The sequence below is a fragment of the Peromyscus californicus genome, unplaced genomic scaffold (assembly GCF_007827085.1).
Source record: "Peromyscus californicus insignis strain IS unplaced genomic scaffold, ASM782708v3 Scaffold_6__1_contigs__length_162567912, whole genome shotgun sequence".
Taxonomy (NCBI): Eukaryota; Metazoa; Chordata; class Mammalia; order Rodentia; family Cricetidae; genus Peromyscus; species Peromyscus californicus.
In genome coordinates, this window is record NW_026294584.1 from 151,942,624 (window position 1) to 151,958,888 (window position 16,265).

At 38.2% G+C, this 16,265-nt stretch overlaps 1 protein-coding gene across 3 annotated transcripts in view; it reads left to right on the forward strand.

The window, feature by feature from the left end:
* Positions 1-16,265, forward strand: part of Pik3c2g (phosphatidylinositol-4-phosphate 3-kinase catalytic subunit type 2 gamma) — a 326,663-nt gene that overhangs the window by 45,725 nt on the left and 264,673 nt on the right. For 2 of the 3 annotated variants that reach the window (XM_052721755.1, XM_052721756.1), the window contains exons 8-9: positions 10,559-10,681; positions 16,077-16,110. In XM_052721755.1, coding sequence (XP_052577715.1) covers positions 10,559-10,681; positions 16,077-16,110 — 157 coding nt within the window. Of the gene's footprint in view, positions 1-5,850; positions 5,911-10,558; positions 10,682-16,076; positions 16,111-16,265 lie in introns of all 3 variants that reach the window. The other variant, XM_052721754.1, reaches the window with a different exon arrangement.

Sequence of the window (16,265 nt, forward strand, 5' to 3'; positions counted from 1 at the left end):
CTACTCAAATAGGAAGCTGTCCATGTGTTCACTTTGAAAGAAACCATTGGCTACTGTTAATTTTTCCAATATGACTAAAATATTGGCAAAACATCAAAGAAACACTGTCTTCACATAGTCACCAGCAAAGCACAGCCATTGCTTGCAAATAGATTAGTTTATAAATAGGCCATAGTGCCTGCATGTTTCCAGATGAACTCAATCCCAAACAAAGAGATTTCTTTTAGATTTAATTTTTAAAGTTATGTGCATATGTGCATGTTTTTTCTGGATATGTGCACATGAGTGTAGATGCCCTTGGAGGACAGAAGAAGGCATCTACTTCCTAGTGTTGAAGTTCTAAGTGGTTGTAGGCCACCTGACATGGATATTGGGAACAAAACTTGGGTCCCCTGGACCAGTACATGTTCTTAACCACTGAGCCATCTCTTCAGACTCATAAAAATCTTGTTAGATGAGCTTTTGAAGTGGAACATCCAGAACAATGTGTGGGCAGACCACAGTGTCACCAGTTCTAAGTGGTGCACCCGCTTACTAACAAGTGAATAAAGTAACATTGCATCAAGGCCCCAGTGTCACACCACCTGCTTCTTTGACATTTCATTAACATTTCATTAATGTCCCAAACAGCATCGATTTGAAAAATAATGTTTTCACCATCTCTTACAAGTTTAGGTTATTATGTATGATTTGAAAACAAAACAACAAACCCTCATCTAGATAAATGTCATGAATATTTCTGAATAATGTGAGTAATTTAAACCAACAAAAGTGTTTGTTTCTTGAAGTAATTATTTCAACATATTTAGACGTTATTCATTTAAGATTGGGTGCCCTGGCTTGTGTCTTAGGTGGCTAATTGTGCAAATAGGTTATATGGAATTTTTCCATTGAACACTTTCCTCCTAAATTCCATTCTATGAATATTTTGAATTGTCAGGAGTATAATTTTAAATCCATTCTGTATCCTGTATTCATCATTAAATTTTGAGAGAAATTAAAAATAAAAAGTTTACCCAAAGGTATTACTGAATGCTTACTTGATGCAAATAATTGCACATTTTGCTCACTGGATAAAAAGAGGTGATGAGTGGCCTTCCGTAAAGTAGCTGAGGACCTGGGTTGCAAATGGACACATTTACATAAAAAATTCCTAGAGTGGAGTTTATTCATTCCAACACTATAAAAATCATATCTTACCCTAGCTGAAATAATTGACTTCTGGTTCAAAATTACTGCTTACTGGGACACTTCAATACTTTGCTAAGTCCCCACTGAAATGTCAGTCAGGACTTTTGGAGGTAAGCAATCCCAATAATGTACCAGAGAATCTAATTGCAGAGCACATCGCCAAGATTGCATGAAATCAACTCATGCTTTGAAATGTGGCTTGACTCCACGCAACGTTTACATGGCCTAGGAAGGTCTCAGAGCCCTCTTTCCTAGTCCTTCCACCATCTGGCCCATGATCCAGAGGCTGTAGCAAGTCAATAATCAAAGAAATATTGTACCTTTTGTATTCACTTAAATGGCTCAGGACAGATATGGACTTACACCTCACAATGCTCCTCCTCTAAAACTATAAACCACCCAGAGAGGAAGAAAACTTAAAATAGAAATACAAAGAATGAGTACAGGATATAACAATACATGTTGTTATTTTTTTTAGAAGTGAAGCCCTCTTAGTCACAGCCAATATACTGGTAAATGTTCACAATGTCCAATTTCAACATAATTTAAGCAGAGTTACGGTCAGGTTGGAATTCAGAAACAGAACTCCTAGCTTCTGAGAGATATTTCTGTCAACTCTATCACTGTGGAGGGATTTTACCTAGCCTTCCTAATTCATATTCCTCAATGCTAGAGTACAGATAATAAAATGTAACATAATGATATCTTTAAAGATGAGTGAAAATGATCCATGTAATATGCTTAGCAAAGGGCAGTGATTGGAAGAACATCTTCACAGGAGGATGAGTCAGGCGTTACCGTTATCGTACTGCTATTGCAGCCACGATTTTTATTTCTATCACTAGAGAGGAGGATTAGAGAATCCAGAATAGAATCGTCAAACCAGTTTATAATCACAATGAGACATAATAAAAGGTTCAGGAAAGGAGTAAAAAATTCCTAAGAAGAAAATAAAAAAAAAACATGTCTTGAGGATGAGTGAGGATGTCAGAAATAGAGAAACTTCAGAAAGAAAATTGGGTCACAGGAAATAATGCACAATTACAGAAATCAAGCCTTCCTTAGCAGAAATGCAGGCCAGGCTGAAACGACTAAACGTCAGAGCTGTTATGTAAAGAACCCTTACCCCCAGACTGAAGAAACACAAAAAGAAGTCACGATCTCTGTCTTTGAAGTGGAAGAGAGTTCACAGCCAAGAAGCTGGAATTCTAGTAGAGCAAAAGTACCAGAGAATTTTCTGGAAAGAAGCAAGCAACATTGCTCTCTGGGATTTAGCAATATGTTGTGTATCGCAGGAAGAGCATGTAGTGATGTATATACAGAGCACAGGCTAGTTAGGACGGACACTGGCTAAGGACCACGTCTGGCTGTCATTGTAGGCTCTGCTTGGGCCCTTTCACTTTGTTCTGTTCAGAAGGCATGCCCTTCATACCTACAAGATGGCTCAACCTGTCTTCTGTAAGGTCTGACAGCCTGAGGCTGACCCTGGCAACCCACATGGTGAAAGGAGAGAGAACCCATGCTGTGCTCAGACCCACATTCTTGCTATGGAACACACACACACACACACACACACACCACCACCACCAAAGTTAATAATTTCTAAAACTTTTTAAAGAAATGTCCTTTGGTGAAAAGTATTTGTTTTTTCTCTTTGTCATCACCAAAGTATGCATGCAATAGTAATGACAGATCTCTGTGTCCATTGAGTTTTTTGCATATTAATGAAATCAAAGCACACACACACACATTATATATACATATATTTGTATATAAATATTCATCTTGCTCCATGTGGTGGCTATATGTTCATTTTTAAGTGCTCAATGATATTTCATTAGAAAAATGGACCTCAGTTTATCTCCTATACCATTGGCAGACATTTGAGAAAAGACCAATAATTTTCCTAGGCTATAAATTTAGGCTTGTTCATGCATAGCTATCCAATAAGTTTATGTACATTTCACAACATAAGAGAGCTCCTCTTTTTTATCAAAGTGTGATATAGTCCAACTTCAGCTATATGTTGTGATGTTTGCTGTTAATTTTTATTTCTTATTAACAGATTCATGATTATTTACTTTTTAATAAATGTAATAATCATCTTCAATATTTTATAACATACACATTGTAACCTACCTGGTGTAGGTGCTGGCCACCAAACTCAGGTATTTTGCAAAAGCAGGGTGTGTCTTAACCATGAAGCTGTCTCTCCAACCCTTCAGTTTTTGCTTAAAATCCACTTTACAATTTTATATTTTATGATTTTTATACTATTAATTGAAGACTGGCTTCCACAGCTTTGCCAACTTTGTATCAGTTTTTTTAGGATTATTTGCAGTTTTCTGCCTTGTAATTCTATGTTCCATTTCAAATTGCTCTTTTGTGTAAAAAGTGGTAATTCTTGAATTTTTTTTATTCTTTGACACCTTCATAATTGCATACAACAAATTTAATTTTTTTTTCAGGCCCTATTAACTTGTCTCATCCCTCCTCTCTCTCACACCTAACCCCATTTCATCTTCCCAAGAAACCTCTCATACGTCATGTCTTGTCTTTTGTTCTGACTTGGTTTGTGGGTGTGTGAGACCCACTGAGATTAAAATGGGTCACCTGCATAAGCATGGATGTGAGGTTAGTTACGGAGTGTGGCAAATTATTAGTGACTACACCACTGAAGGAACTGAACTCCACTCACATCCCTAGCACCTTTCACTGCCCATGGTTCCTCTGTGAGTGGCAGAGCTTCAGAACACAGCTCTCCAGTGCTTCTTTGTCCCTTGAAGTGTACAGCAAGTTGTTCATTTATTTAAAAAGCATTTGCTCTCCTCAACTGCAGGAGCTTGATGTCAATTTTAAAAATTACTAGCCACGTGTTTGCAGATTGGGTTCTAGATGACCTGTCCTGCTCTGTCTTTGTTTTATTTCATTTTATTTTATATACATGGGTGTTTTGCCTACATGTGTGTATATGCATCCTGTTAGTACATTATACCTGTGGAAGCCAGAAGAGGATTTCAGATCTCCTGGAACTGGAGTTGCAGATGGTTGTGAGCCACATGTGGGTGCAGGGAATCAAACCCAGGCCCTCTGGAAGAACAGCCAGTGCTCTTTTCTGCTGAGACACCTCTCCAGCAGATCTTTATATCAAGTTGGTAGCTATTTAATCCCCGTGTTTTATAGAAAGTGTTGATACCTCATGATAGCAGTTCTGCTGTATTGTTATTCTTATCATGTGTCTTTCTTAGGCACCTTGCTAACAATACTGTTGAACCTATTGATGTGTATTTTGGGAGAACTGGTGTATCATCCCTAGCATAACTAATATCCAGGTCAATTCATAGTCTGACTTCACTAATCTGTATAAACAATGAGCTGCATTAGATTGTGTTTCTGTGAGGATCCTAATTCTTTTTAATTGAATGCTAGACAGCATGTGTAGAGCAACATTAGATATTGAGGTAAATTCTATTGAGGCCTGAAAATTGTTAGCTTTCTACTGCAGTGCTGTTAGTGTGCGGGGCAGATGTAATCCATCAAGATATTGGTACTGAGGGTTGTCTCCTCACTTCCTCTTCCTTCTGCAATCCTCTCCCTTTGTTTATTACTAAGTGGTTAAGTCTTTGGCTCTAAGGCCAAGAGAATTGTCTGTTGTAAGAGTCAAGTACAGCCTCAAATAGACTTTGTACCTGAGCTTCAGATTGAAGGTCTGTCTTTCCTAGGCACCGTAGGTAAATCCCTCCTTGTGTCTAAACATAGTCTTCTGAATCAGAAGATCTTGCTTCGAGTGCCTGACCTAGAGTTGGCATCCTGTAAGATCCTGGAGTCAAGGCAGGGCTTCCCCTGTGCAAAGTGGTTTAACGTTGACTCTCCTTTCACTAACAGATGACAGTCCACTGTGCCCTACCTATTTCTAATTTTACTTTCTAATTCTTAAAAGCAAAGGCTTGTAACTACACCTGGGAGACAACTGATTCCTGCCGCTATGTCCAGGAATCCAGGGCTTTTAATCTCATGGAAAGAGTCCACACAGATGAGCAGGATTTTGTGCCTATTCTGGACATTCCTGATCACCCACACACCTATGCCTCATGGGCCTTCAGTTCCAAAAGGGCATGATAAGTCAAGCCCGGTCATGAAAAATTTCTCTTAAATGTCCCTGTCTTCTGATCCACTTGAATGTGCCCTCTCCTACTCTATACCAAAGCATAAAAATTTGATGAGCCTGTGTCTTCTGTTAGTCTTTGTGATTATTTTCACTTGGTTACCTTGTGATCTTGCATCTCTGTAGAGGTCATAACAATTTACAACATTGTATGTTATATGGCACTTTTTACAATTGGCCCAATATTCTATATTTCAAGCCAAAGTTGTTCTTCAGAGAAAATATCCATCTCTTCAGAGAAAAAAAAAGGGACAGAAAAAAAAGGAAAGGAGAGCACCCTAAACTCTCACTGTGTCTCTGAATTCCTGAATTGATTTTGATCCTTTCAGACAGCGTGTTTAAACAGACACTCTTTCAGGTTTCTGTGGAATCTGGAATTGGGTAAAGTGTTGTGCAGCTGTTTAAGGGCAGCTTGGCTTGTCTCTGACGCCACTGAAGAAGCCCAAGCTGCTTGATTTTCTTTCATTTGTGTGGTGTTCCACTCTCTTTTCCAGGATGATCTGGAGGAGAAACATTGGTCAGCCCTGTTGCCCAGTGCTCCAAATCCTTTCCAGGTATGTTTATTATCCAAAGTTCCAGAATGTTGAGCCGGTAAGGCCTGTGACTCATCCAATACCTTCGAAGAAAAATCCAGACTTTGTCTCACAGAACATAGCATCACATAACTGTGGTTTTATTAACTCAGAGGATCAGAGTCATGAGGAATTTAACCAGTCAGAACTCTGGCAGATGCTGGACTCCTCCGTAAACTCCCCTGATGCTTTTGTGTCTGCAAGTGGAGGAGTTCCTTCCTCCTGGGGCTACCTACTCAATTCTGAAGCCAATACTTTTAAGAAAGTTCTCTTGTCATATTGATCCAAAATCCATCTTCCTTTATACGTGAATACAGGACTTTCATAGGATTTGGCTACTTAAAACAAATTTTATCAGTAACCACTGTGTTTGTGTGTCCATGATGTGTGTGTGCATGCATGTGCATATATTTGTGTTCATGTATGTACATGTGTTTGTGTGCACACATATATGTGTATTAATGTGTGCATGAGTGTATGTGTGTGTGCTATACGCACATGTTCGTGTATGATTGGAAAGTGTGTCTGCTTTGGGTTTGCTTCTGCCTAAGTTCACAGTAGTAACAACCTCTAAAATAGTTACTTTTCACAAACTGTAACTGGCAATTTGACAAGAAACAGCTGAAGGCAGAAGATTTGCTGTGGTTCATGGTTCGAGGGCTACTGTTCACTCTAGCAGCAGGCATGGCAGCTTCAGCTCCTGATGGTGTAGGCTAAGTGACCAGAACTCTTCACCTTTTCACATAGCCTAAGACAGAAAGAAGAGAATTGGGATGGAAGAAAGGCTAACCTGTAGCCTGTAAGCCCTGCCACCAAGTGCTTCTGGCAGCTAAGCTCCACCTCTGAACAGGTCTACAACCCCCCTTAAGAGTACCACAAGTTAGAGGACCATACCTATAAACACATGAACCTGTAGGAGGCATCTCACAGCCAAACCACATTGACCTACTGGAATTCTTAACACAGATTCCATATAAACAATATATGTTAATATCTTCAGGTTTGTATAACAAGAGATGTGGCCCTAATTTTTTCAGATAAAAGCTGTGGACAGGAAGCAGAATTCTTAGAAGTTATCTATCAGGCTTGGCTTCTCCTGCCCTTTACAGGTTATTAGCCACCCAGTGTCCTCTGTCCATCTCTGGGTCTTAGCTCCAAATCATCCCTTCCCCCATTCCATCCAACTGCCTGAGGTTTCATCTATCAGCACCTGTCGGGATGTGAGCTAGAAACATTTAATCCTCATGTCAGAACCCAAATCCAGACTGATAGTTCCCTCAGGCCACTGAAGGACCAGTGTTTGTGCAGAACCTCAGACTGGAAGATCCATCTAGCTGTCTGTCACCTGGAGAGCTAATCAATCTTTATTATGTGCTAAGCTGCGAAGTCACTCTCTTCTGAACATGCAGGGTTTATGTGTATGTGTGCAGAGTATTTGTGTTTCTTGTTTGTTTGTTTGTTTGTTTGTTTGTTTGAGACATGGTTTCTCTGTGTTGTTTTGGTGCCTGTCCTGGATCTCGCTCTGTAGACCAGGCTGGCCTTGAACTCACAGAGATCGACCTGGCTCTGCCTCCCGAGTGCTGGGATTAAAGGCGTGTGCCACCACCCCTGGCTGACTATTTGTGTTTCTTAATCTGGCAATTGCAAGAACTAGAACCCTGCTCTACTTCTCTTGGGTATCTCCTGATATATATCCAAAAAATACCTAAATCAAATGGCACTCATAAAAAAAATCTCATGGTGTCTGAATCTCTGCTAAGCTTAATGCTCTCTCTCTCTCTCTCTCTCTCTCTCTCTCTCTCTCTCTCTCTCTCTCCCCCCCCCCTTCTCTCTCCTATGTGTGTGTGTGTGTGTGTGTGTGTGTGTGTGTGTGTGTGTGTGTGTGTGTGTGCATGTGAATGCACTTGTATGCATGTGTTTGATATGAGTTATGTGAGGTCACTCTCATATATATGGGAACCTGTGGAGGCCAAAAGTCAATACAGGGCATCACCCTTAAAGACATACTGCACAACTGTTACAGAGTAAACTGGCTCCCACATTCCCAGAGACCCAAGACAACTCAGAACTTTCATTTTAATTGGTAATATATATGCATTTTTTAGAATATACATCAGCTGGCTCTTCCTAGTGCACAAATGAGAAAACACCACTTTAAGTGTCCCACTCACATAATCTAATGACATTCAATCCTCACCTCTGTTAGTATTAGGCTAGGTCTGATTTCTTTTATAATCCAAAACATATGTGAATGGCTCAAAATTAAACATTAGAATTTTATCATTCACACATTTTTTGTGGTTTCTCTCCTTTAATCTTAAGAGCAACCTTCTAGTCACTTACCATTTTTCCTAGTGTAGAGAAGACATTGTGTAGGCATATGGAAGTTAGTATTTAAATGAAGATTGTGCACAGAACATGAACCCTTATCGTAGAGCTCTGCTGATCTCAGTGGTTGTGTTAACATTCTATTAACAGAAGAATGATCTTCTATGTGGCAATCCAGTTCTTGAAGTTCAGCCTTAAACATGATAATACAAATTACAACCCAGTATGGATGATAGGCACAGAAAATGCAACCTTAACTTTCTAGCTCTTAGGGGAGTGTGCCTTTTGGTTTATTTTATTAACCAAGTAGGATTCTGGTACCTACATCGTTCTCTATATGTCCACTTGTGATGAGTCACATACTAATGAAGCAGTTGACTTCCCCACAGGGATTGCTCATAGATATTTCTTCTCCATGCTATAATGAACAGCTGCATATTTTTAATCTGTGAAAGACATAAAACAGTCTTAACTAAACATCACCCTCTTATATTTACTCATTAGTCAGGTCTGTTGATGCCTCTGGAATGTCTAATTTTTTTCCTGTGGTATTCATTACTTATGTGCCCTAAGTTTCTTTTCAGTGTTTATAAAAATATCTTAAATCGTAATAGGAAGGCATTAAGAACTGGTTTTCTTTTCCACTAAAGAGGTGGAATGGTGTCCTATTAGTGTAAAAACTTGTGAATGTAAAATTTAATTGGTATTTTCTTAAGAAAATATTCCAGAAGAAGCAGGTTTATGTATTTTTATGTTGTGTCCTTATCTTTGTCTCACTTGCCGTCCTGTTTTATCCCTCCTCCTCCTTTATCTCATCCTTTTTTCCTTCCATCTCTCATTTTGTTTTATATAATGAGATTTAAGTAAGTTAGTAAAGCAGTTATGTGAAATGGAGACTCTTGTGGGATATTCCTTTACACTGTGTGAAAATGTGTCACTGTGATTGGTGTAATAAAATGCTGAATGTCCAATAGCCAGGCAAAAGAGGTTAGGCAAGACTTTTGGGGACAGAGAGGACTTGGAAGAGTTGCTAGCCTGATGCGGAGGAAGCAGGACATGTGGGAGAGGTAAAAGCCACGAGTCACCCACATGACAGCACATAGATTATTAGAAATTGGTTAATTTAAGTTATAAGAGCTAGTGGGAAAGCCTAAGGTAAGACTAAACTTTTATAATTAATAATAAGTCTCCATGTCATTACTTGAGAGCTGGCAGTAGAGAAAAACTCTACATATGGCATCCAACATGGTGGCTCGAAAATTCAAACATAGGGCCTGAGAAAGCTAAGAAAAGTTCTGGACAAGGAGCTGGATGTAATAGCTTCCTAGTTCTGCACTCTCTCAGGTAGGCTAGTACTTGGCAGCATTCAGAAGTGTGGCTACCAGCTGCTGCCTGCAGGCTGGAGCCAGCCACCAGCACCATGGACCAGTGTCATGCTCTAAGCTGAGTCATATGGCAACTGATATGGCAGTTTTAGATTTGTCTCATATGGTCAGAGAACACTGAAGATGTTTAGTAAAGCCATGTCCAGACACATAATGAAAGACCCTAACCCTTCAGGCTTACACCCCAAAAGCCCCAGGAGGATAAAGAACTAAAAAGAAAACTAGTTCCAAGGGCAACCTGACTAAGCCATTATTCAACCACCCCTGCAACAATGTAACAATGTAAAGAGATCTCTGTTAAGAGATGCACTCAACTGTGACTGGGATAGTTGCAAGTGTTCTAGGAAGGACCACTGTGACCTTTGTGTAAACTCCACTCCTGCCCTGATACCCCCCATGAGGTTTCCAGAAAAATGTACACACTGACGTAACTGTACCCCCTCTGTGATCACTCTGTAACCAGACCATAATCTTATGAAATTAGCCTCTAGACATAAATCAATCGAAACGAAATTGTATGGGAATTGTAATTTTATGACTTTTGTGGGTTTTTCCTTTAAAAGTACCTATGTGACTGTAGTGCGATGCGACTCTTGCTCTTTGGAGCAGAGGAGCCCGACTGTACAGCTGCATTAATAAACACCTCTTGCTGTTGCATCAACTGGATCGGAGTCTGGGTTCTTGGGGTGTCCCCTCGAGAAGGTAGTACCCTGGGTCTGGGGTCTATCAATAAAACCTCTAAAAAGGTACAGTATGTTTAAAAAATGTGCTTAGATGCTGAAGAAAGAAAAGAAAATGGGTATGGACAGTCATAACAAAAATAAGAACCACCTTCCATTCCACTCCTTCCTCATGAGAAAGAGGTCAACTGGAGATGAATTTTAATAAATGGTGATATGTGATCTTGTCATCTACAGCCACATGTGAATAATATTATTGAAGAAGTTAAAAATATATGCAGTGTTCTGGGGTGTGTTGAAACCAAACAAGTTTCAGATGCAGTAAAGGAACTAAATCTACTTCTGAAGAGACAACTGCAGGTAAATATATTCAATTGTTACAATATAATTAAATCTGCACACAACAATCATTTAAAAAGAATAAAATGTTTTATTACTGGAAATCACATGTCTGTGTGCACATGTATGTTTATATGTGCACACACAGTATAAGTCAGTTATTGATGAGTACAGGATGCTCAATTACGTTATACCAAAGAGATTCAAATAAATTAAAAAGAAGTTTCTAAGAAGTTTCTAAGACTCTGACACTTGGGAAATTTGTGACTTCTGTCAAAATGTCCAAGTGTGGAGCCCACTGAGACATCTGCAGTGTTCTAGCAGGTGTGTGTACAAGCTGATGATGGTGGTCTCAGGCATAGGTACAGAGCTGTCCGGCTGTGCAACCAGGAGGCAATAGAGTGTGTCTGTGTTTTCTCACTGAATGTGAAGGAGACACTGATATTGTGAGCTCTGGGTGAATTCTCTGAGTACTATACCCTGTACCATTTACTACTTTGAAGGGTTTGAAAAAATAGAGTATTATGCAAGTTTTTAAATCTGTGGAAAAAAGGGAAATATCAAAAAAAGGAAATATCCAGTGTGAGTGCTGATCATAAACAATATTTATGGAATCCATTTACCACATGTCTGTTACTCTAGCAAACGACCAAACAGAAATGTAACAATCATGGCAATATAATAATAATGATAATAATAATAATAATAACAGTAACAGAAGCAACATGATAGTCCCCTCCAGATCACACTGAGATCCCATCTGTATTAACACATCCAGTGTATCATGTTCACTCTATACAGATTCACTGGCAATAAAGTTTAATTATAAAAGAATCATAAAGAAGCCGGGCGGTGGTGGCGCACGCCTTTAATCCCAGCACTCGGGAGGCAGAGGCAGGCGGATCTCTGTGAGTTTGAGGCCAGCCTGGACTACCAAGTGAGTTCCAGGAAAGGTGCAAAGCTACACAGAGAAACCCTGTCTCGAAAAACCAAAAAAAAAAAAAAAAAAAAAAAAAAAAGAATCATAAAGAAACCAATGAAAATGATTATGTACAGCAATATAATAACATACTGTAACACACAACACAACTGTCAGCATCATTATTCTGACATTTTTGAGGCCATTAAGTCAAATATGGTAACAAGCACAAATACTCCAAAATCATGACAGCTAATTTTGCAACTCAGATGTTAGCAAGTGACTGATACATAACCAGCAAATACTGTGTGGATGCAGGGGAAAAAGGGGACATTCTGGCCCTGGGTAGTAAGGAGTTGGACAGGGAGGGCTTTCATTTACTACTCAGAATAATGTTCAACTTAAAATTTATCAATTGTTTATTTCTTCAATGTTCTACTTAATACATTCAGAATGGGTTTGACCACAGGCTGCTTGTACCACATGACAGAGGAACTATTACAATTAACACTTGATAAATATTACTCATTTTATATATTTTTCTTCTACTTCAACCCTTTCTCGTTGCAATGTCATGAATTTGGTATTAGCATGTTCATTTTATTATTCAAATTGGTTGCACATGGTGTTTACGGACAGAGCACTAATACATGAATACATGAATTCTTTATCTGCAAGGAGAAGAACAACGAAGATGATATTACTTACAAACACATTAGTCTAGAAATTCTTAAAAGATTGATTTCAAATGTACCTAGTCATTTTATTGGCTATGTAAGTAATTATGCTGGCTGCTTACTGTTGCTGACACCAGAGTGACTATGCAAAGTCAGTAATTGAATGCACAGCTATGTCTTGTTTTAATCAGAAGTTGTTTTGTGATTAAACAATGGAAACAAATAACTTATTTGTATTCTGTGAACAGCGATGGTGACAATCCTAAGATGTTCCAGACACAGATCACCAAATGTGCTAAAAATAAACATCACCTAAAAACTAAACCATCTGAAAAACAGCCATGTTTAAGATAATCAATAATCTCCAAATTTAATGTTTAAGAGTGATTTTTGTTCTGAGTTTTCCTTAGTGAAGACACCCGTTCCTTTACTTTCCCATTTATTGAGTCACTTTCCTGTGTCTGTGGCAGAGTGTATGACAAAAGCATAGGAAGGAAGGAAGTGTCATCTCAGGGGACCATCATCATTGCAGGGGACCATCATCATCACAGGGGACAGTCATCATCACAGAGGACTTGAGACATCAGGAGCTGGAAGTAGCTGGCATATTGCCTTTGAAGTCAGGAAGAAGAGAGCAATGAACACATGTTGCTGCTCAGCTCCCTCTCTCCATTTCCATAATTCAGAATCCCAGTCAGGGAACAGTACATCTGAAGTAGGAGTTCTCATTTCAGTTAATGCAACCAAGATAGTCCCTGTGCTCAAAGGCTAAAATAACCTATATAATCCCTCATAGAGTTACCCATGGGCTTGTCTCCTAAGTGAATCTAATCTCTTAGATTGTGTCAAGTGAATAGTCAGCACTAACCATAGCACCACTAGACAGAAGCAAATGAAATAATTATGTAGTCTCTAAGCCTTATTTTGTATAAATACTAAGATCTATAGTCTTCACATGTGACAATAAGGTGAGAAATATGATGGGCCTAAATTTAATTTGATTATATTGTTCTCCTCTGTGTCAGGACAAAATCAAATAATACTGTGGTCTTGAAAAGCATGCCATCCATATATTCTGAAAATAAATATTTCTGCAAACTTGATACTTCACTTCCACTAAATGATATCAAGTCAGAATGCCAAACCAGTGAGCATTAGCTCCCAATGAATAATTCATGTCTTTTTGGTTATCACACTTTGGAGACGTTGCAAGCATTTAGAGCTGATAACAAAACATGATCTTGTAGTGTTGCAAATGTGATCGGGATCCAAGCCCTCCTATTTCCTATCTGAACCAGATTGTGGGAAATTCATTAACCTCTCTGGTTTTCAACGGCAGAACTTCAATCAGAACCATTGCCATCACCCAGAGGTGATGAGGATAACTCCTGTGGTAGCCTTGAGTCTTCCTCCTAAGGTGCCCATGGAGGCTTTACATCATACACGCCCCGTCCCTGACCTCATCATCTCATGGCCATTAATTAGTAGCTTTATGACAAACATGGACCTTTGTCACAGAAGACTGGATATGGAAGTCTAGACATGTGTCTTCTCTGTGGAGACCATTAGGCTGGATTGAAATTTTTTTGATGAATATGCACGTCACATGATATTAAATTTTTCTAAGGAATACAATGTCTGTTCTCCCAAGGAGTCATTTCCTAAAACCCCTAAAAATCAACAGTAAAATTTTCTCCAGGACACCCAACTTCTCAGTAAATCTGAAGCTAAAAGAATCCTTTATGGAAAAAATGGCTATTTCCTGGGAATGCCATGAGCAATTATGCTCAAGCAAAGCTTATCTTTATGCCTTACAGTCCTTGTGTGTTTATGCACTAAATGTGTGATTTTTTTCTTTGCAACTGAACTCATATATAGTCACATATTTTAATGAAGGAAATGATTTGAGTGGAAAGAAACAAGGAAGGTTGAGAATTGAGAGTTTTAATTTATTTAATAACAGATAGTTCAGTCAACTCTGCCACAACCGCAAGATCCTAATTATTTTTCACAGACTTTGAAGCTCATTGTTTCCATGCTGTATGCACTGATCCTGCCTATCAATTTTCCATCCTGTCTTATTTGTGAGCCAACACAAAATACTAAATGCATTTTTTCATGACTTGTGCAGTAACCAATTACAATTAAAAAGTCAACAAGAACCAACCTGTCCACCCACTATGAACCTAAGATAACAAACACAGAGGGGTCCAAGTCTCTGCCAGCAACTCTCAAATTTGAGATGCTTTGCTTTTTTCTTGGTTTCATTTTCGGTTTTCTTTGCAAGACACTATTTCCTGCCATGTAGGGAGGTAATTAAGTATCTAATAAATGAAAGTTTGGCAAAATGAAGAATTAAATTATAAATACATTTCTGTTCTCCTGTATGCTCCCACTTATGACTGGAAGCAATCTTTAGCCTTCAAGTTGTATTTCAGAAATTCATTTAATATATTTTTGTAGAATAATCCAGAAAACTGAAGCATAGAGTGGAAAATATGTTCTTTCCTATTGTGCTGTAGGTAGATGTCATGGTGATTTTATAATACATGTGTACATTTATGAATAAATTGAATTCTAGTCAAGCTAGGCTAACAGCTCAATAGTCTGGCCCACCTGGACAGGATGAAGATATTACCTGGAGTTGTGGGGACTAGTGATTGATGCTACATTCTAGTGAAATGCTTATCTAACACAAGGGCATATGAAGTTCATAAAATGACATTTTGAACTAAAAGGTTGCATTCAATTATAATTATATTTTGTGATAGTAGAAATATTCCTTTTCTAAAGGAACCCTCCAGAAGTTCTTTGATACAAGAAAACAGCTATTCCCTAGTTTACTTACTTAATAAGTGTGCTTTTTAATTAATTGACTTCCTTATAGGCAAACTTTAATATTTTCAATTAAAGAAAAAAATGACTTGGATGGTAATTCACTCTTGTCTCAACTACCAAAAGAGCTGAGGCAGGAGAACAGCAGGAGTCCAGGAGTATGATTCAAGCATGGTCAGTGTATCAAGATCTCATATGCAAAATAGTTATTTTTCAGTCTTCCAAAAGTTCTTCAATTAGAATAAATATTAGAAACTTGAACTTTCCTTTATGCTGAAATATAATTTTTAGTGGGCCTGTGAGTCACAATGTATAGTTTTGATGGTAATGAACTTAGAACCAGCAAGCCTCAAGCCAGCTAAGGATTTACACTCATGTAAATACAGTCATTATGTTGTGAACATGAATATAAATGACAAAGAAAAGAATGAAAACAATAAAATTTCAGATTGTGGTTTTTATTTGTGATATTATTTAATATATATTCTGTGTTCAACTATGAGTTAATATTCTTAAAAAGGAGAGAAATAAGACCAGGTGGAGAATCTATATGATTCTTTTCCTACTTCATCTGGACCTCTTTAGGATGATCCCCAAAGCTTGTGTCTGGATGTCTGCTAATAATAAGAGGCAGGAGGTGAACAAGGAGAATTTGAAATGTACTTCTAACAGAAGAGTAGTTCCTGTCATGGGTGAGAGTCGGAGCTTAGACAAGGTCTGCAGAATTCTCTGATAATGAAAAGCTCGGCCAATTTGAGCAATCTCTCTTAAAAAAATCAAATAACCTACATTACTCATTGCAATATCCAGAAGGCTTTCTTATTATACAATATAGATTTCCAGTGTTTAATGTGCAACACAGATAAATAATACTGAGAAATATTTTTATCATTTTCTCATCTCATCGAAATTGCAGTGTGTTGGTTTTGGACTGGTTCGGTGATTTTCTGAATAGTAACACAATATACTTCTTCATTTTTTTTAGAATTTTCATCAGAAATCAGAGACTTCAAAAAAAGGTAATGAAAATCTACATTCAAACATTTGAAAAAAAAAGGAACAAAGGACATGAGTCTTAGAATTCCCTCACTTTTAAAAAAAATATATTTATTTATTTGTTATGTATACAGCGTTCTGCCTGCATGTATGTCTGTAGGCCAGAAGAGGGCCCAGA